This window comes from Xiphias gladius, chromosome 20 (assembly GCF_016859285.1).
Source record: "Xiphias gladius isolate SHS-SW01 ecotype Sanya breed wild chromosome 20, ASM1685928v1, whole genome shotgun sequence".
Lineage (NCBI taxonomy): Eukaryota > Metazoa > Chordata > Actinopteri > Istiophoriformes > Xiphiidae > Xiphias > Xiphias gladius.
Window position 1 is genome coordinate 14,078,327 of NC_053419.1, and position 20,328 is coordinate 14,098,654.

Sequence of the window (20,328 nt, forward strand, 5' to 3'; positions counted from 1 at the left end):
TGTCTACTTCATTATCTTATATACTTGGTAGTAACAGTGTTGCCATTTTGCATCTTGAAGAAGGGCGTCTACCTGAAGAATATGTGCATGAATAAATTATTTAATTGAAGTGCTGTCCTGCGTTTCACTTCTGTCGTGTTTCTGTTTTATTGCATTAGGATTAAGTTTTGACATGCATGTAAATCTACCCAGCAGCAGGAAACCAAATAACCCTTCTAACAGTTTTAAGAGCGAGAAAATTCACCGAAGAGCCATAACAAAAGCTCCCATTTGCTTATTCATTTTTTTTAAACTTATAACAATTTTACTACAAAGTAAGTTGATAACTACAAAAACTTAAAAGAAAATGAGAACTCAGGCTAATGTGACACAAGATGTCCTTTTTTTTTTTTTTTTTTTTTTTTTTAAAAACACAAATTCGGGACATGAGTACAAAAGAAGAGTTTTGTACTAAAAAAAATGATGAAAACATATTCCCTTGTCTCTGAAACACTGACATCCAAAAAAACACCACTTCACAAAGACACAATCAACCAGGCAAGGCGCCAGAAGCATTTTTCTTCTTCTGATCAGTGTCTGCATTTCCACTGTGTTCTCTTTGTATGCACTTGAGCAGTCTTTCGCAAGTCCTGGTCCAGCTCCTCTTTGCTCCGTTTATGTTATTTTCTTATAAGTGCAGATGCTATCACAACAAGTTAAGTGATAAGATGCTCGCTCTTCTAGTCAACACCATCTCACAAATATCCACTGCTGTCAGCGACCCAACACTGATCTCATTAAGATGAACAGCATCTCTAAAAAATATAAATATAAATTCATCTAAACCCTGCCTTATTTTGGTCCTTTTTTGTTTTTTCCTTTTAATATTTTCAACTGTTGAGAGGGAAAAAGCTCTTTTAGCTGTTCTCGTTCCACTCTGGCATGATGCTGACACTATGTACAGTGTGGTACTGGTGTGGCGATAATGTACGTGGGATGCCGTGTGTGTAGAGGTACTCGTTTCCCTGTAGGCTGGCTGTTGGCGACTGGATCCCAGCCCCAGGACTGCACTGGCGGCCCAGAGTCTGGTGGGTCATGGAGCTCTGGTACATGGCTGTGTGGTGGCCGTCACCCAGCTGCGGTGAGGCGTGGCCACCAACCCCGCCAAGTCTGGACACCAGAGACCCTGAGGTGAAGTGAGCGGAGAAGTGCTGGTAGGGCAGCCGCTCCATTGGCTGCATGGTGGTGACAGAGCAACTCCCATAGGGTGAGACGCTGGCCCAAGTGTTGCAGCTGATGTCCTCCAAACTGGGAACAGGCTCAGTGCCCTGTGATGCGCTAGCATACATACAGGCCTGCCGCTGACTGGATTCACTGCGGTAGGGCCCACCAGCCAGGCCGAGGCTCTGCGCGTAACCAACAGGACGGTAGTAATGGTCCTCCTCGCTGGACGAGCTCTCCAGGTAGGCCTTCTTATAGCCATGCTCACCTGAGTGACAGTCATCCTCCACTGCAGGTAGAATGACAGAACAGTGGCACCCGATTGTCATCTTTCAGTTACGTAAAGTAAAAAATGTACAGTCACTCCATGTGACTAACTTTGACAAGCCTTTTCGGAATAATGCAACACTCTTTTCATTTTGTGTATTAACACACAAGCAAACTATTAATTTCAACTATTTTACTACTAAATAAATGCCTATTATAAAAAGAAATTATACGTTATAAAATATACATTTACATGCTTTGTATATAAGCACGCAATGTTTTAGAATATTTTGCATGGATGATTATTGTCCCTTTTATGCACATACTATGTGTTATATACTTTGTCTATGCTGGTTTATTACAGTATTTTTTTGTATTTGACTTGTAAGAAAACATAGTATTAGTATGTGGTAACATACACAAACCTTTCAGGCAAGAAACCACAGATGTAAATTTTAATTAATTTTAAATATAAATAAATATACACATAGCACAATTTTGTCTAAAATCTGAATGAAAGTGGTAATATTCTACATTATTTATAACAAATATTCATACATAGCGTGTCCATATATAAAGATGGTAATTCTAAAATTTTAAAAACACATATGACACTGATTTATGGGTCTTTATTGGCCAAATAACAGTATTTTTTTCTTTGTCTATCACTCAGTGCATGTACCTGATTAGAGGACAGCTTAATAATAGCATTATTCAAGGGCATTAACAGCAGTAGATATGGATACTGATGGCTGTAAAGTCTCAATCTGTCATCTTGATGCATCAGCGTCTCCCATATTAAGCAAAATCCTTCACGTGCCATCACGGTTTGATCTCAACCCTTCAGCATAGAATCTCCTACCTTTCCTCTTGATGCAGTGGTACTCCTGGCTGTGCTCATGTGGCAGGGGGTAAGAGCCTGACTGAGGCAACATGTCCTGTGAGGTGCTTGTGACCCCGTTCTCACACTGGGAGTACTGGGAGCTCAGGGTGCTCGGGGTGCCCATGCCCTGGACCTCCCCGCTGAAAGGGCTCTGGCTGGAGCCCACTCTCTGTCGCACTGTGCTGCGAGGCACCACTGGATACTCCTTGGTGCTATGTACAGACAGACACACACATGCACAAACACACAGTGACAGTTGTTAGTAATTAGTTGGAACTGACTTGAAATGTTATTGCATATTATGTTCTATTATAGTGCAAATCAAAGCTTGAACATGCAATGAGCCGTGAAATTCAAAAACAACAAAATTAGCAGTTTAATCCTGTACAATTCCTAGAGTTCTAAAATGCGTTCTCTGAGACAACCATGTTCACCATGGGTGAATCACACAGACTTGGGACACACAGTGAGACACTCCTCCGGGGAAAACCCTTTCTAGTGAAAGTGCCAGTGTGTATTTCACTCCTATTAATCCACAGGATCCGTCAAGAGATCATTTTGCTACTTTTGGTTCTTTGATTTCAGGGATCGCTTCAGTTGAAACAGTGACCTGGTTTTGCAATAAGCTCTCCCTTCAAGATGTAACCAAGAGCAGACGTGCATAGCTTACTGTACTTGGCAGGACTGAACAATGGCATGTAAGATTGATAGTGTGGTTTGGACTCTCACCAAGCCCTATATATTTGCAAGTTTTGATAGGTGAATTGCATTTCACTTAAAATGTCGAATTATCTTGTGGCACGCACCTACTTGAAGTAACTTAATGTGTGTCTGACACAATCAAGCATGCAATTTTTAAAAACTACTTGAAAGTACGGAAATCTAAGCACTGTCCAGGGATTTTTCTCAGCGGCATAAATCGTGACATTAATCTGAAACGCTTAATTATAAAGCCCTTTGTTCTGTGTCTCAGAATGAAGGTTATGGGAAGGAAGCAGAATTTTCGCACCTTGTGGACACGCCAAGCAGCTTTTACAGTTTTGCATGAATTGGGATTTCTACATTTGAATACACACAACGTCTGTATTGGCTGCCCAAAGGGGGAGTGGGTGGGCTGTGAGGTTCAAAACCAGATTTTGTCCTTTGAAAAAGTGTTTTCCACGCAGTATGGACTCCATCCCTCATCTGGACTGAATAACAGAGAGAGAGCAATGTGGTCGTGTACTGCCTTGGCTGCCGGACCAAGCGATATAACCAGTTCAGCACGCGCACACACACACACACGCACGCGCACACACGCACGCACAAACACACGCACATGTGCACAAATGTGCATGCAGCAGACACAAGCAGTTGGAACATCCTGGTAGAAAGAGCTGTGTGGAAGGGAGATGTTGCAGTTGTGTTTCAGAGGTTCTGCCAGATCAGCCATAAAAGTCTTCAGCATGAAACCTGGCCGAAGATCAAGAACTACACTTACATCACTGAAAATAACACTCATAACTGGCTTGCACTGGGGTGATTGAAGGATTAAAGTGGGGCTTGTTAAGTGACAGTGTGACCAGGATGTCCGTAATCCCTACCTAATTATCTACTCATTTGACATCACTGAGTTTGGGTCATCATTTCCATGTATCCGAACCCAAGATCGATTAAAGAAATAGTTTACTGATACAATATAGATATTCACGTGCTCCAAAATGAACGTTTTAAAAACTTTCTGTAGCTACCTTTGCATTCTGGACATCCGGTGCAGTTCCATGTCATCACTTCCACGAAAACCTTTTGCAAATGGGTTGTTCTCAATCTTCAACTGGGTTATCTGAAAAAGCAAACACACTTGACTAGTAACATATACTGTAAATTAAATACCATTTATTGTGCTACTTGTGCTACTTCATTACAAGATCTTCAGCTATTTGAGTATTTTAAAAAGGTTGTATGACCCCGCTAAAAATGAACACACACTCGCATCAATATTTTTGTCCAAAAAAAAATAGCAGCTATATAAATGCAACATTTCAGTCTATACTAGACTCTCACATTAGACAAGTCCCCTTGAGCCTGAGGAAAGCTTGATATGATGACTCTATTAAAACATGTTTTTGTGCAGCCGAGTCTTGAAGTTTTTTTGGATGCCTCTAACTGCTTACAAGTCACACAAGAGAATAAAATAACAGATATCACATTTCCAGAAACCTAAGATGCTTTTAGGGATCCTAAGCTAAACAATTCAATAAAAACATTTCTCAATAAGACATATTTTCATTGCATAATTTATAATGTTACATTTGATGGTCTCTGGCTTAGCAGATAGTTGGCGCATGCTTGACAGAAACAAATAAAGTGATTTATTATATGACTTTATGTTTTGGTAAAAATGTCTTTGTCAGTATAAAACAACAAATGTGCAGAATTTGTTTGGAGAGCCACCCCAAAACAGTAAGTGAATCCCAAAGAGGTTACACACAATCCAGGGATATCCCTCTCATGAGCAGTGGTTTCTGGCAGGTAATTAGTTCTCAGCTCTTGCGTACTGCCAGCTTTCTGACAAGACTGGAGGTTTGTCTGCACGCTGGCACACACACTCACCGAACCTTGTAAAATCTCTCAAGTGACACTTTGCTAGCTTCTCGTTAATACACGCAGCCTGGCAGAGCATTTGCATATTGTTCAGTCTTTTCTAAAAGTTTGGAATAAAAAGTTCAGAGTCCTGTTGCACTCTCTTTACCCTTTGCAAGTGCTCCAAGAAGAAATACATCTAGACATGTAATTACCCATTCCAGAGTGATAGAGCCTGGGTTCAGTTTACAGAAAGAGAAATCGATTTTGCAAAACACATAGGTTCTCCTACTGACTGGGCTCAGAGGATGGAAATAATCAGAGCAGAGATTATGAATACCGGTACAAAATAATCTAGGAGTAGACTCAAGACAATTGGGCCAAAATCATTCAGAACTTCAAAGACTGCACAGTTTTTGTAGACTGTGGCCAAACTATGCTCATTAAAATAACTGAGGCCTATATAAACATATTTCCAGATGCATTGTGCTATTTTAGCTTAAAGAAGTGAAATACTTAAAAGAAGATTTATTAAATATAACTTGAATATAAGCCATAGAGCTGTTGACCTGTGGTCATCTTTTCAGTTTGACAAAAATTCTGAAGGCAAAATATTACTTCAGAAAACACAGTTTGGAAAAAATGTTTTAATTACCGCTGCTAGAGAAAAGACGTGACACTAGAGACTTTGACCATTTTCATTAGCTCAGACTCCAACAGGTGAATTGGACACACGCCTGCAGCACATATTGGTTCAGCAGATGTTTGACTGTTTGATTAGACAGTTGTGGTAACGCGCCTGGAAATCAGAAATGCATGGGTTTTTTTTTTCCTGCAGGTCTGGAAAGCCCCAATAATTAGCCCGGGGTTACGATCTCAGGCCCCAATAACATGTTTGAAAATAATGAATGGTTTCTACAGAACGCCGGTCATTTGCGCTTCCTGTTCCCAGAAGCGCGGAGACGTCGGATTGGCTGCGGGGACATTATGAGCTTTCGCCCCTTTCTCCCAGATTCCCCAAACTAGAAACACACAGCATAGGCCTACATGGTTAAATGATGTTAAACAGACGCTGTTTACGGACATCTGTAATCCTGAGATCCCGCCCCCGAGAAAAGTTTGGACAGAGTAAATACTGAGTTTTATTTCTAAAGTGCTAAACAACTGTGAGGCTAAATATCACAGATAAGTCTACATTTATCTTCGATGTAATGTGATTACAGGATAGCATTTTTCTAAATTGTTCAGTGGATAAAAAAAAGGGAAAAATTCAGGATAAAAGGAAAATTTCAGTTTTTACACAGTCGAATAAGAAGTAACAGCGTGACAAATTTTTATTTACTATAATTACAACGTCAACTGACTGCAAGAAACTAAGGACACAAAACAACAAAAAACAAAAATAAAGATGTTAACATTGTTAAAAAGATTCTCTCTCTCTCTCTCTCATATATACAGATATATAGATATATCTATAAATTTATATCTATATCTATATATATCTATCTATATATATCTATATATAGCACTGTCACCAACACGCAAAGGGCTATATGATAAATGAAGTAGATAAATTAGTAGTAATCAAGTGAATATAACCTCTGCTGATTTTCCTGCCACTGTGAAATTGACTAAACACAACACGTTTTAACCAAATAATTGGCACAAACTATTTCCAAGTGTTTATGAAGTAGCAGAGATAAATAAGCCAGGCTGCGTAACGAACTATTTATTTAGATCACTAGTAGTCATAATAATAATAGTCATAATAATAATAATAATAATGATAACAACAACATTATTCGCCAGAGGACTACCGGTTACTACAAAGCGCTGTGGGCCTGTAACTTTGGGAAAAAGTCTCTTAAGGTCAGACGTCGTCTGGTCCGGTATCTGCAGCCTCCCCTCGTCTGTCAGTGACTCAGTGTGATATCAGAGATTTTCATCTGACAGTGACAGGGCTTTACTTTTCCCCTCGCAGAGGGACCGTGGCTTGATTTTAATCTCCGGCAGCCAGCAAATCCAGTGTGCCGTCAGCAGGTCCGTGGAAAAACGCGCAGAGTTCAAATTCACTCTTGTGGTGAGTGACACTGTTGCGTATTTTGATGTTGTTGTTTGAAAAAGAAAAAAAAAAAATGCAATGCATGGTCCTTTTTGTATTTCTGCTGCGTTTTCCTTTGGCTTATTTGAAACACTGTTAAAGCGAAGTCGCCTCATTAAATCCGCCGTGTATCTAAATTAGCCCATTTAGAATACCACAGACTGCAGTAAAAAGCAAAACATGTCAAAGAGTAGCCCACGACGGGGCTTACCTTATGGTTCTGATAGGATGTAACCGCAATGAAGGCCGTCTCGGGGAAGACGTGGGTGCAGAAGGCCGTGTTCTTGGAGCCAAAGCCGTTATTTTCATCCGCCTTCACGATGTGGATCCTCGGCTGATACTTGTGCATCGAATTTAAGATGATCTGCAATAAAGAAAACGGGGAACTTAGCGATAGAGACTTGCTTGCATATTATCACAACCAACTTTGTTTAAAAAACAAAAAACAAAAAAACAAAACAAGACTTTTCTAAAAATAAAACTTGCAGCAGTGACAGATTGAGCCACACACACACACACACACCTACTTTTTCTGTGTGTAATAAATAAATAAATAAAAGGTGGGAGCCCAGTTGCTTTGACAAGGTTTTGGAGTAGTTTAAGAATGTAATTGTAAAAACCCTTATTTCTCTCCTCAAATCCGTGTTTTGGCAACATGCATCACAACTCTCTCCGGTTGCTTTGTCGGTTTGGTGGCACCAGTTGCTCACGTGTTGTGCCCTACCGCTTCCTCTACCGTGGCATTTGAGATCCAGAGACGCTGGTGCAAAAAAAAAAAACTAGAAGCCAAGAATGCCCAACCTCTTGCGGTAAGTCTCAGTTCTCAGTCCCAGTTCCTTCTCCGCTCCAACAAGTGCCCAAATGAAAATGAGAACATGTACAAGACGTGGATGAGCATGGTGATGACATGCTTCACAAAGATACGAGGAGGTGAGTCATTCATTGCAGAAGAGTGAGAAATTTTTTTGGCATAATTTTTGCATGAATTTCGGGCACTCGAGGCCAAAAACGAGGAAAAAAGGGGCCTGGCAGTTTATTTGGGTTAAGGTAATGTAATCCATTAATCTCACGGAACCTCAGTAAATCAAATTAGGATGAACTTTTTTTAGACAAACACTGCATAACTATACTTTTTTTTGACCAAAGGTAAAAGTTTTATTGCACTAATTAAAGTTTTATTGTTTCATAAATAGTTCAAATAAAATTGGGCCAAGTGCATTGTTATTCTGTTTTTGTAGAGGGCCCACTCATATGAACCTTTCTGCCCATTTAAAAGAAATAAAAGGTCTGACTAGTTCTATTTAAGCCTGAAAACTGAAATCAAACTTTGTGCAGAGGAGTCGTTCCCTATATTACAATTACTACAGTACTGTTCCCATGGTAACCGTCATTCGGAGTAGATGAGCAATCCCAGAAGATTATTAGACTGACATAAGCATGTCCTCTCTGTTGTTGCCCCTCTAACCTGACCAACCTAGTCTGCGCTAAGTGATGACTACTACCAGTGGCTAGCTTGGCGACATTAAGACGCGGTCCACACAGCTGAACTTGAGCCTTGAACTTCTCTTTTGAGGCCCTCTCATCCGTGGGTCTTAAGTCTAATTGTTTTGACGGAACAGGGGGTCATGGTCATCAGCCTCTAGGAAATCTAATGGTATTTATTTTCCACCAGATCCACTTACATTTAAGATTAAAAAACTGGGTTTTTTTCTCTTCAGCTCTTCTAAATTCCCCCCTCCTTTTTAATACCCAGCTACCCCCACCTCTCTGTCCCATAGGCATTCCTCTTATCTGTTATCTCAAAGGTTGTTTTTGTACCTGCCTTTCACCGCCAGCATGAGAAGAAACAAGAGATCTCCCTGACCTCCAGTACCTATGGGGGCATCCTGTAGTATTACAGAAATAACCCCAAGTTCTTTCTTAGAGCCAAGTGAACCATGGAGGCCTATACAGATGATACTATAGTTATTCATTAATAATTTCCAGTTGAACTTGAGCTCATTTCCTGGTGCAAGAGGTTTTTGTAATGGGCAGAAAAACTGGGTAAAAAAATGTGTTTCAACGCCCTGCCTTGCACCTTGACGGTGTAAGATGATTTAATGGAAGTTTCTGACTCTGTGCAGAAAACACCAGTCAGGATTTGTTGAGAGTATCACTTAGTTGGTTAGATAAGCAGGCTGTTGAAGAGTGGGTGGCTTGCAGACGGGGAAAAAAAAAAAAAACGTTAAAAAAAACAAAAAAATCAACAACAGCGTTTTCAAATTTTACATTCTAACATAAATGAAACTATTTGCAGGAAAGGGTTTTAGGGCTTGCATACTTGGATCTGAGTTGAGAATTCAAAAACAGAGACCTAGGCTGAGAAAAATGAAATCTCGCTGCTGTAGTGCAGGAAAATCTGTCTTCATTTTAATATTTAAGTGTGGGAGTGTATTGGTTCCTGTGTTGTAAAGTTGTGACACCGTGCAAATAAAAACTATTGTTAACCACATGTCCCAACTATCAGGCAGCACTTCCACTCTGTGTGGATTCATAAAAGGGGCTTTAACTTTCTATGAAAGAGCTTTTCAAAACTTTCTGAACACAGTGCAGAGAAAAAGTAGGTTAAAACAAAACATTTTCCCAGGGATGCATTCATTGCTGGCTTATTTGAGGTCAGCACAGAGATCAGGACAAACCACAACAAGCCCATCAATGCAAACATCATTTACCACACCTCATGGTTTTAGAAGTTAAAAACGTCGTCCACTGAGACACATTAGAAGTCGCATGGAAATTTCTAAGTGTACATTTCACCCTGGAAAAAAGAATGGTCCACTCACTTAGGGTTCCCAAAGTCCAGTATGTGTGTTAGTAGGAAGGTTGTGGGGGTAGGGGTGTAGCTGTAGACCACCCACTGGGGCCACAGCACACGCTTCGTCTCCCTGGCCCAGCCGCTGCCCTGCCTGGGTCTCAGTATCTCTGCCCCCCCCCTCCAGTCTCTGGATGATAGCATTTAATGATAGTGAGGGATCACTTTGGGTCTCGTGCCGCTGCCCTTTGCTTTCAAGTTCCACCACATCAGAGAGTTTTCCCGAGCCTCGGGATTACCAGGCTTTGTACACCATCATCTATTGCTCATCGCACACTGCCATTCAAATATAAACAGTGCGATCCTCACACTCCACCCTCCTGGCCAAAACATGTGTGGGAAGACAGGGAGACGAGTGCAGGAGCAAAGTGAGGGGGGAGATGAATAACACTGAGGAATATTCTTGGAGTTGAGAGGGAGATCAAAGCAAAGACTGCAGCTTGGTATGAAACCAGAGACAAAAACAAATGATTTTTAGGGATTCAAGAAAGCAACACCAGTTTGCTTACTTAAATCCATAACAATGAAACCACAGTTTTACTGTAGTGGTTTAAGAACTATTCAGAAAGATACTTCATTACAAGTATAAGTTCTGCGGTAGAAGTATTATTTATGTAGGAGGTACACACGTATTGAGTTAACTATCAAAAGTAAGACTCAAGTAAGTACTCATTAGGCACAATGTCCTGCTTAGAGTATTATATTACATTACATATATTATATATATTATATATTATATTATATTATGAAACTCATTTACACGCTTTTGGGTAGTTTAACTGAGAGCAACACATCGTATTTTATAAGCTGATCACCTGTTTTGTAAATTGCAAAGCGCAAAGTAACTACTACAGCCACTATAGATGTCCAATAAATGTAGTGAGTTAAAAAGTTCAATATTTACCTATATAATGCAGTAGAGTAAAAAGTATAAAGTGGCATAAAATGGAAATACTCAAGTACAAATAGCTCAAAATTGTACTTAAGTACAGTAGTTGAGTAAATGTATTTAGTTACTTTCCACAACACTGTAGTGTTATTAATATGCATGTTTGAAATGGCAAATGAAACCATTTTTCACCATAAAACCATATTCAAACCACATTACCCTCAACTAGACGACAATTGTCAGTGAAATCAACTGTATGGAGAAACTGATCTTTACCTTAAGACTACTATATGATCAATATGCAAAAAAATGGCAAAAACTGCCTATATACTACATTAGCCTATATGATCTAATCCATTACATACTTTATGTCATTGAAACATGCTATTGTGTTGTTGTGTTGTGTTGTGTTATGCAGAGATACATCCAAGAGATACATATAGTGTTGCCCATGTCAACCCACATTCTGCCTTCAATTGATAAAAAATATCAAAAAAAAAAAAAAAACATGCAATCAAGTGGAAAAAACAAACAAAACAAACCATTCAAAACTATATTAATGTCACTTAAAAATAATGTAATCTGCATAATTTTTCTTTTGTTTCTTACAAAAAGTATTTGCTATTGCAAATACTGTAAATAAGTTGTATATGGAAATCATTTTTAGAAGAGTGTGTTGCATTTCAACCTGCTGAAATATGATTATTTTGAATCTAAGAAAAAACACAAAACAACAACAACAACAACAAAAAACCAAAGTTTGCACGATTAACCCTGTGCACATTCAGGCCCACTGGCGCTTAGCTTCTCATGTTTCCTACACAACAGTCCTGAGCTGTGAGCTCGGCCCTGCTCAGTCCACTGGTGTGTGTCTAATTATTGGATATTTCTCGAGGAAAACGTGTGCTTTAGGCCTGTCTTGAACCGTTCCAGTCTACATCAGCATTATGTTTTGGTCTCCTGTCTCACCGCTAGTAATTATAAATCATCTACAAGTTATTTCAACCAGCTGGACCAACAAGCTGATGGAGTAGATTTCTGGCCAGCCACCAGCATTTCATTTATGAATCCCATGGTGCTGTCTCCCAGCAGAAAAGAGGGCGAGCCAGGAACCACTGCAACCAATCAAAAATGCACTTTAGCTCACATTCCGACTGAGCTCCACTTTCATTTCACCAGCTGGGCTTTGGCAAGGCAAGAATCACTATAGGTGCCATGTGGATAGATGGTGGCTTCTGGTGTGTGTGTGTGTGTGTGTGTGTGTGTGTGTGTGTGTGTGTGTGTGTGTGTGTGTGTGTGTGTGTTTAATAATACATATGCACTTATTGCTTTGTTAACTGTGAATATTTGAAAGCTGTCTCATTTTAGATTCAGTGCCAAACCGGAGTCAATGATACAAATGGGTGTAAAATAATTGACACTAGTTAGATTACCTGTACCTTTCAAAATAATTGTTAATCTGTGTTCATTGGGCATGATAACTGGAATACATTTAATATTTAATGTCTATAACATTGAAATAAGACTAGGTTTTCATTCAAAGATTTAGTGCTGTCTCTTAATGACATTTTTTTTCTCGTGCCTGTTGAACCTATGTAGTTTTACACCCCGAATTAGCATTAGCAGAACACTTAATAACTTTGACTTAATTCAGTTTCTTTTTTCTTATGATTTAACTTCTGTCCTTAAAAACAGGGGTGCTATTAATGTGCCTTTAGCCAACCTCATCATTGTTTTTTTTTCCTTTAACAACTTGGCTTATTAGTAAGAAAGCTAACTGTGTGATTATTCCGTTTCTACAACAAGAGATCTAATTAGGCCTCAATGTGCCCATCAACTCAAAATTTTATGAAAATTTGCTGCCAAAAGGCTCATTTGTAGCTTGAAAACATGTTGATGAAGTAGGTGATGTTTGTGTTTTCCGTTTTTTTGGTAAGACAGGAATCACAAAAGCCTGGGGCCATATATTGAGTTCAGAATAATGAGGAGTTAGAGTAAGGAAATGGGTACCATGCAGGCCTTCACTGGTAAGGGGGGTGAGGGAGGTGGTGGGAGGGGGGGGCAATTGCCTCTTTCCTTTTCGCTTTAAAAGTGCCCAAGGAAAGCAGACGTCCAGGAGGTCTGCAACTTTAATGCATCTAGGGGGTGCTATAATAAACCGGAGCAACAAAAAGTACAAGAGAGGTTCCAGGACGCATATAACAAACATGTTATTCTACTTTGCCACAACGTTGGCAGGATGTAAAGAGTCTAAATTCAAATGATGTTTTTTTTTTTTTTTTTTTTTTTCTTTTAAAATCAATATTATAAATTGGGTCCCCCCCCCCCCCCCAAAACAGCAGCTTTAAGTAATGGAGACTCATTAGAACATTGCTGTACTACTTTGCTTTTACTGTGTTCAAATTAGGGCCAGAGTTCATTTATGTCTTTTGTTCATTATTAAAAGCAAAGCATCATATAAGTTCACATAAAAAAAAAAAATCACTTTGCCAAGGCATTTATGCACTTAACTATTGCTTTTTAACAAAACTTTGGGTGGGGAAAAATTACCATCCTGTTTCATTTTACAGACATCATGTTTAGAAAAAAACAGCATCATTTGATTTTAAAAAATAATTTCGGTTTGGCCTTGAAGCAAATCACATTTTCTGTCCTCTACCTCATCTCACTTGCATTTCATGGTCAAAGAATTAAACACAATATAGAAAACATGATTTCCTTTATGAGATTTCTAAAAATTGTCAGCCCATAGTTTTCCGAGATTTAAAAAAGCCATGATTTTTTTTATGACAGTAAATGTGAAAATAGTTAATATTTTTTAATGCATGTTTGGAGGATAAACACTTAATTCAATCCACTACATTTTTTTTCTTTACAACACCAGCAACCATAGTTTCAATGAAACTCCATAAACTGTATTCCTGTCCGTAAATTATCTAAACCGATACCCCCTTTCTCAAAAACCCACTGCAAAACACAGAAAATCCAATTTGTATCAGAAAAACATGCAAAAATAGAGGAAGTTTGACAGATGCAAAATTAAAAAGGAGAAAAAATAAAAACAAGAATGTAGCAAAAATGTCTAAACAAAATAGCTTGTGTACTTGGGTTTTAGCACTGAATATATTACTTTGTATATATTCAGAAAGTCTCCAGTGAATAAACTGAACTTTATAACACAACCAAAACTCCGTGAGATCAGTGAGTTTATAGGACCTGATGCTGGGGAAGTGCAGGCGCGACTGAAATTGGTTTGTTAAATTTTTAAAGTAAAATTAACAGACAACATTCCGCCTTAATGGTACCTAATCATGCAAAATTAGTTCTCTTTTTAGAAAAACAAGTAGGAGGGTGCAGTTAAATCTTTTTTCCAGTTTAAAAAAAAAATTTGATCGTTAAATTCTGAGGAGCAATAGTTATTAATAAGTAGTTTATAAGTGGGCAAAGAGTTTTTACAAATACATTTGATTTTAATTTTTTAAAATGTAAAATAAAACATAGACAATAAAAATGTTCTCTACATAATAATATTCATAATATCGATAATATTAATTATAATAACAATAACAATCATAGTTATAATAATAAGAAGAATAAGAATAATTTCAATGTCTAGTTTTCATTCTTAGGAAACAGCTGCACAGTGACGCTCCCTGTAATATTTCTTAGTTTCCTTTTTCAGATTCAGCTCTGTGTGACACTTGACGCCACTTTGTCCAATTTTTATTTTATTGATTTATTGATTGATTTATTTTTCTGGGGGACTTCCATACAAATGCATTAAAAAAAAAAAGTTTTGAAATGAAACGAGGAAAAACAATCATTAGTCAGTCATCAGCTGTGGAAACCAGCATTTGTTTTGTTAAAGGTGATAGAGAGGCCTTGGGCTAAATCCGCATGCTGGAGTGCCACTTAGCAACAAACAGTGCGAAAAATACGGCATGTGGTTTAATAGTATAGATCATAGGCCTAGGCACCTACGTGTCCGAACGGATCCAGGTGGTTGTTGGTCAGTTTCAGCTTCTGGAAGGAGACGAGCTGCCTCATCCAATGCGCCCCCGTGGCGGGGGAGTCCGGATGAACGTAGAGCCTCCCGGGCATCGCGGGCTCTGCCTTCCCGGTCACGGACCTGAATCACAGCAACACAGTCACACTGTAACACCTTGGACCGACAGCCATATGCCAACTATCAAGGATGCAGGCGCGAACGCACTGGGAGGACGAGGTGGACCGTGTCCGCGGCCCGAAATGTTAATTAGGGAACATTTTTCCATTCTCTGTAGGCTATTATCCCATTATTACACATTTGAGCTCTAAAATAACAATACAATTAAAAAAAGATAAAAAAAAACCCAAAAATAGAAAAACGGGGCTAGTGGGAAAATGTTACCAAGCGCTGAGCTTGTTTAAAAGAATCTCAGCTGATTATGAGGCACAATATTTTTTGTTTACGCACTTTAGCTAAACTGGGGCACCAGGATATTTACATCTTTTTAAAAACTATGCATTAAGGCCTTTTTTTTTTTAAATCCAAACAGATGAAGTGACCTACAGTGCCTTCGTGTATTATATATAATACTTTAAGAGGCTGGTTTTGGATTGTCAGTGGTCAGATTAGAGTCGGTAGAAACTATCTTCCAACACTGTCAGATCAAGAGGAGAATTAGTTCCAGGACAGGGTTTGGACAGGTCATTATCGTCAGTATTGGCATGCGATTATCCTCTTTAAGTATCTCCACGGTGAAAAGCGCTGACCCAAACAAGGCCTTCCCGACCAACGTTAGAGAGATCGACGTGACACTATATAAATATGTTTATGCGCCACTGTGAAAGAAAAAAGACTTGTTGGAATGCACCTAAAGACTGGTATCCTTTTAGGAAAAAGCCAGCTCCGGCAGAAACGTTTCTCCCTGCAGACCACATTTCTTGGCAACCATTAAAAAAAAACAAAAAAAAAAACCAAAAAAAAAAAAAAAAAAGGAAAAACACACAGTTCATAATCCTCTGGGAATGATTACATTCACTTCCGATTCTCGTCCATCAGGACAACAAAATAAGATTTTCTGTTGGAGTAAACTCCAGGGAGACTAGTTGCGACCCCCAATACAATGATGTCCATTATTAAGAAATGTCCTGCGCGTAAAATTAAAGAAAAGTTTGTTTCTGGCAGGAAAAGTTCCTGAGAATTCGGGTTTTTTTTGTATATTTCTACGTACCATTTATTGTCGGCGAATTTGTATCGATGGTCGTCCGCAGGAACAACATCCATCAGGAGAATATATTTAGTTTTGGGGTTTAGTCCCGTGACCTTCACTTTGAAGCTGGGGAACATTCGCCTGTAAAGGACAAAAGACGCTTTATAGAGCTATATGTTATTTCTGTTTAAGTGTGGAAAAAAAGAAGGCTACATAGGCTGCACAAGCAGAAATAGACTGCGGTGTGTTTTCATGGTTTTTCTGCTCTCTAGAAGAAATAACCAGAATTCACGTCCAATTTTTGGCCGTTTTCAAACGTTTAGAATGTGCACGCATCCATTAGAAATGAAAACAAAGGAGTGTTTTCAGGATAAAGCTCGTGGCATTTTAATGACTCCGACTTGTAAACTAAACTGAACTAAACCTAAAACCTAAGCTAAAACTAAACTACAATACATACAGTCAGTTCACGTGGGATGGTTTCAAACGTCAGATAAATGCCTGGGTTTGGTTTGGAAACGTAATGTCTAATCCCAGGGCAGGGCGTTGGGTCTGAGTGAGACCTGCGCATTATAAAACGTTTTTTCCACTGCGGGCCAGGTTTTTGCAGGGTCCGTTTAGTAAATCATTTGGATATTTGGTATCTGTCATGCGGCAGAAGAAAGACATAACGTGAGTAACGCGGGGCAGTCTCGCGACGCAGAAGAAAGGGGCTGAAGACGAGGAGTGCTGCTATGTAATATTCATTTCACACCAAAAACACGAGTGAAACGACTGACGGGGGTATAATGGAGACTTTGTGCAGCTGCGAGAAAACAAATGCCTTCTGCCCGCGCTGGAGAGCACAGGGAGCTATAGCTGTGTTGAATTATAAATGTCCATCATTTACAATACACGCACAGTGGAGATGGGCAGACACCAGCGACCATCGTGCCTATTGCAAGTTCACACTCGGGGGACGTGCGGGGCTTTGACTGGATGCAGTCGGAGGGCAACTGCGGAGCTGACCGCGAGACACATGTACAGTCCCCGCGTAACATGCTGCACGCAAAAGTGTTGCAGGCCGGAAGTGTCTGCATACGATTACATACACACACACACACACACATACACCTACACACACACACACACACACACACACACACACACACACACACACACACACACACTCACAGCAGCAGCTACAGAGATTGCTAATGGCAGAACGCATGCTTCTAAAATGAGTTTCTGTCCCTGAACGTAAAGAAACGGTGGGCAGATCAGACTCAGGCTCAGCAGCAGTTTACACACAGGACGGGTTTGTTCGTATGTTCTGGTCGATGGTATTGCATTTCCCCAAAAGGGCCACCCAGACTAAAATGTAGGCTGTGCACTCGCGGTGTTGCAGAGCTCTAAAGCGTCCACCAGATGCTCTGTGTTTTCTCTGTGGTTCCTCACAGTCTATATTTCCAAATCCACACGCAAGAAAAGAAAAGAAAAGAAAAAAAAAATCAAATCGGGCCTATGGTCTATATTCTAACTTAAAAATAGGTCCAGATAAAATTCATGCACACTCACGGGGAACCTTATCAAGAATAACATATACGGTTTATAAACACTTGCTGTGTGTAGTACTTTCCAGTCGTAATAATAATCTATTTTGAACACTTGGATTTTTACCTTCCGGCTTTGGTGATGATCATCTCCGTCCCCACCTCGTGAAACTTCATCCACAGTTCCCTCTCGTGCAGGTAGACTTTTATTCCCTCCATCCCCTTCAAAATAAAACATCTCAGTGTCCATAGCATGGCGGTCGTAACTTTGTTGTAAAAGGGGCCTATGCTTCCATTTTACGCAAAGCTGCCCCGCACTAGTCTCACATGCTTTTTTTTGAGGCCTTCTGGGGTGGTCGGATAGCCTGTTGCCTGCCATGCAGCCTGCTGCTAAAGATGACATTTTAAATGACTGTAGTTTGAAGTGGAGCATTCATTTTAAATTTAAAAGGGGCATTCACAAAATTTAGGACCCCTACGTTCAATTCAAGTCTAAACAATAAATAATGCAGGGATATGCAGTGACAATGTAACCCCCGTGCAACCACTTAGCAACCGAAGACCCGGGCTGCAGTCAGTCACTCTGCAGTCTTAAACCTTCTGGGCCTTTGCATACACGTTTAAACCAACAACAGTGTACAGTAGCTATAATAAGCCACAGCTAGTGTCTGACGATGAGCATGATTCTCCTGCAAAGCTGAGCAGAAACACAGTCTCATAGTCTGCACATCCTGGCTGAAAATAACCGAAAATGCATCCAAACTTTTCTCATGTTCAACTTCTCGAATTAATTTTCTAGTCAGTTTTTTTTTTTTTTTTTTGTGTGGAACAACTCAGTTATACTCAACGTTTAACTTTATTATAGGACAGACTAAATAAAAATGATCCAAAAACGTTACACATGTCAATAAAAGGTGTATTTTTTTGCAAACGAGCATAAATCGATCCATCCCATCAGCAGACATTTTCTTCTCCCGGAATGGGACATTTGTGGATAGGCAAAGAAACAACGTACTAGCCTGCTCGGGCGAATATGTATGTGCTGTGAACGTGTGACCTCGGTCTGCAGCCTGAAGCAGTAAGAGTGAGGCCCACGCACCGGCTGACACTGACCTGCTGGATGTACGTTGTCTGTGACGACGGGGATTTGTTTGAGGTCCCGTGGTGTTTCTCTGATTTACTCTCGTTTTGCACTTCCCTCGAGTCCGAGCCACCGGGGGAGTTCTGGAGGCCAAAAGTCTCCTCTTGGTCCGCCATGACCGGAGCTCCGAAAGCTACCGCCCCAGCTGAAAGACCCAAATACAGATGTCAGTGCGTGGGGCTGGACTTCCCTATTAACATTATTGCTCGTTTTAAGATAAGTTCTTATACACAGGCAGACACACGTAAACTGTGTGTCTGTGACCACACAGTTCTCTCATTTCGAAAGTGCAGTGTGCTGAACGCATTACACGCTAATAACAACAACAACAACTCTGGGTGACCAGCTTTAAAATAAATAAATAAATAAAAAACATTTATCAGGAAAGCATAAAGATATTAACAGGTCAACTTGATTTAAAGTTGAAGGCTTTCGGAGTAAAAGCGTGCAATAAAGCAATAAACTGAACATATGTCAAATTGTTTAAATAATAAGCTGAAGTTTTATTAGCTTGTACCGAGATTCTTGTCACAAATATAGTCTATTATAGGCTATTAACAAGGATATTATTTGAATGAGATGGCTTGGCGCTGTCTATAGAATCCCCAACATTACACCAGTAATGACTTATTTTGGGAGAACAATGCTGCACATTGAAGGTGAGCCCTCGCTTTTAGGAAACACTTTTTCCCATTCGCGTTCCCAAAACAAAAGACACGAGCTTCATGGTTATATCGGAACATGGCGTTGTCCAGAACAAAGTGACACACACTGATGCCCCCTACAAAAACAAAATCAAAACAAAACAAAACAAAAAAACAACAACCTCTAGACTCGGACGGTGTCACTCCTGCAGAGAGCAGCGATTCCTGCAACTCGGTGCAGCCTTCACTACAATGTCAACCGCTATTAATTGCAACAACAATGAGCACACGTAGCCAGATTAGAGCCGGATCAGCTTACCTAAAAACAAAAACACGTCGTAGGGCTAAAGGCTGGACACGGCGATGGCACGACAGAGAATCGCCCGCCTCGCCGTTAAAACTGTGCAATGCCCCGTCCCAAATCAAATAATCCTGGCGTTCTGCTCGGTGAAGCTGCACGGAACCTCCATGAGTCCTGCTCCCACCCCCTCTCGCGGCTAGTCCAGATTTCCCTACAAGCGGAGCAGCGAGCGCGGAGATCCTCGCGGAGCGCGGTGGCAGGCTGCGGGGCGCTCCTCGGTGCCTTATTTTACAGCTGAAGACCGCTTCTGTGAGCCCACGCCGCTGACAGCACCAAGCGGTAAGCTGTAGCCGAGTCCCAGAGGAGCGGGTCCGTCACCTCCTTCTTCCCTCCTCTCTCTCTCTCTCTCTCTCTCTCTCTCTCTCTCTCTCTCTCTCTCTCTCTCTCTCTCGCGCTCCCGGTCTCTGCCTTGTCAATTCTACATCTCCCTCTCTCGCGCGCGCTCCCTCTCCAACCCTCCACAGTGCATCAATGACCAACCGTGCGAAGCGGAAGCCTAGTCCACCACTTAGATCGGGAGGGGTGTGTGTGTGTGTGTCTGTGTGTGTCTGTGAGTCTGTGAGGGGGGCGGCGGGCGGGGGGGGAGGGCAGCCGCCTGTGCAGGAATAGCAGTGGTTTATACCCCAAATAATAACTCCTTCCAGGTCCCCACCCCAGGTCTTCTGATTTTTCCGCTCTAAACCCTCTGGTACAGGGAACCAA

General features: G+C 40.5%; 1 protein-coding gene across 1 annotated transcript; it reads right to left on the minus strand.

Moving 5' to 3' along the window:
* Positions 1-425: 425 nt before the first annotated feature.
* On the minus strand, positions 426-19,989 carry tbx5a (T-box transcription factor 5a). The gene is made up of 9 exons (XM_040156693.1): positions 19,585-19,989; positions 18,594-18,766; positions 17,608-17,702; positions 15,970-16,089; positions 14,735-14,882; positions 7,225-7,377; positions 4,081-4,172; positions 2,330-2,562; positions 426-1,489 (listed from the first exon to the last, which is right to left on the minus strand). Exons 2-9 carry the CDS (start codon positions 18,735-18,737, stop codon positions 897-899), a joined length of 1,578 nt encoding a protein of 525 aa, XP_040012627.1. The 5' UTR covers positions 18,738-18,766; positions 19,585-19,989; the 3' UTR covers positions 426-896.
* Positions 19,990-20,328: the final 339 nt, after the last annotated feature.

Excerpts from the sequence above, each read along its gene's own strand:
- tbx5a (XM_040156693.1), bottom strand. The coding sequence starts at position 18,737 with ATGGCGGACCAAGAGGAGACTTTTGGCCTCCAGAACTCCCCCGGTGGC. Across the intron at positions 16,090-17,607 it reads ATCATCACCAAAGCCGGAAG|GCGAATGTTCCCCAGCTTCA; the intron begins GTAAAAATCCAA and ends TGTCCTTTACAG. Across the intron at positions 1,490-2,329 it reads CCACTGCATCAAGAGGAAAG|TGGAGGATGACTGTCACTCA; the intron begins GTAGGAGATTCT and ends TTCTACCTGCAG.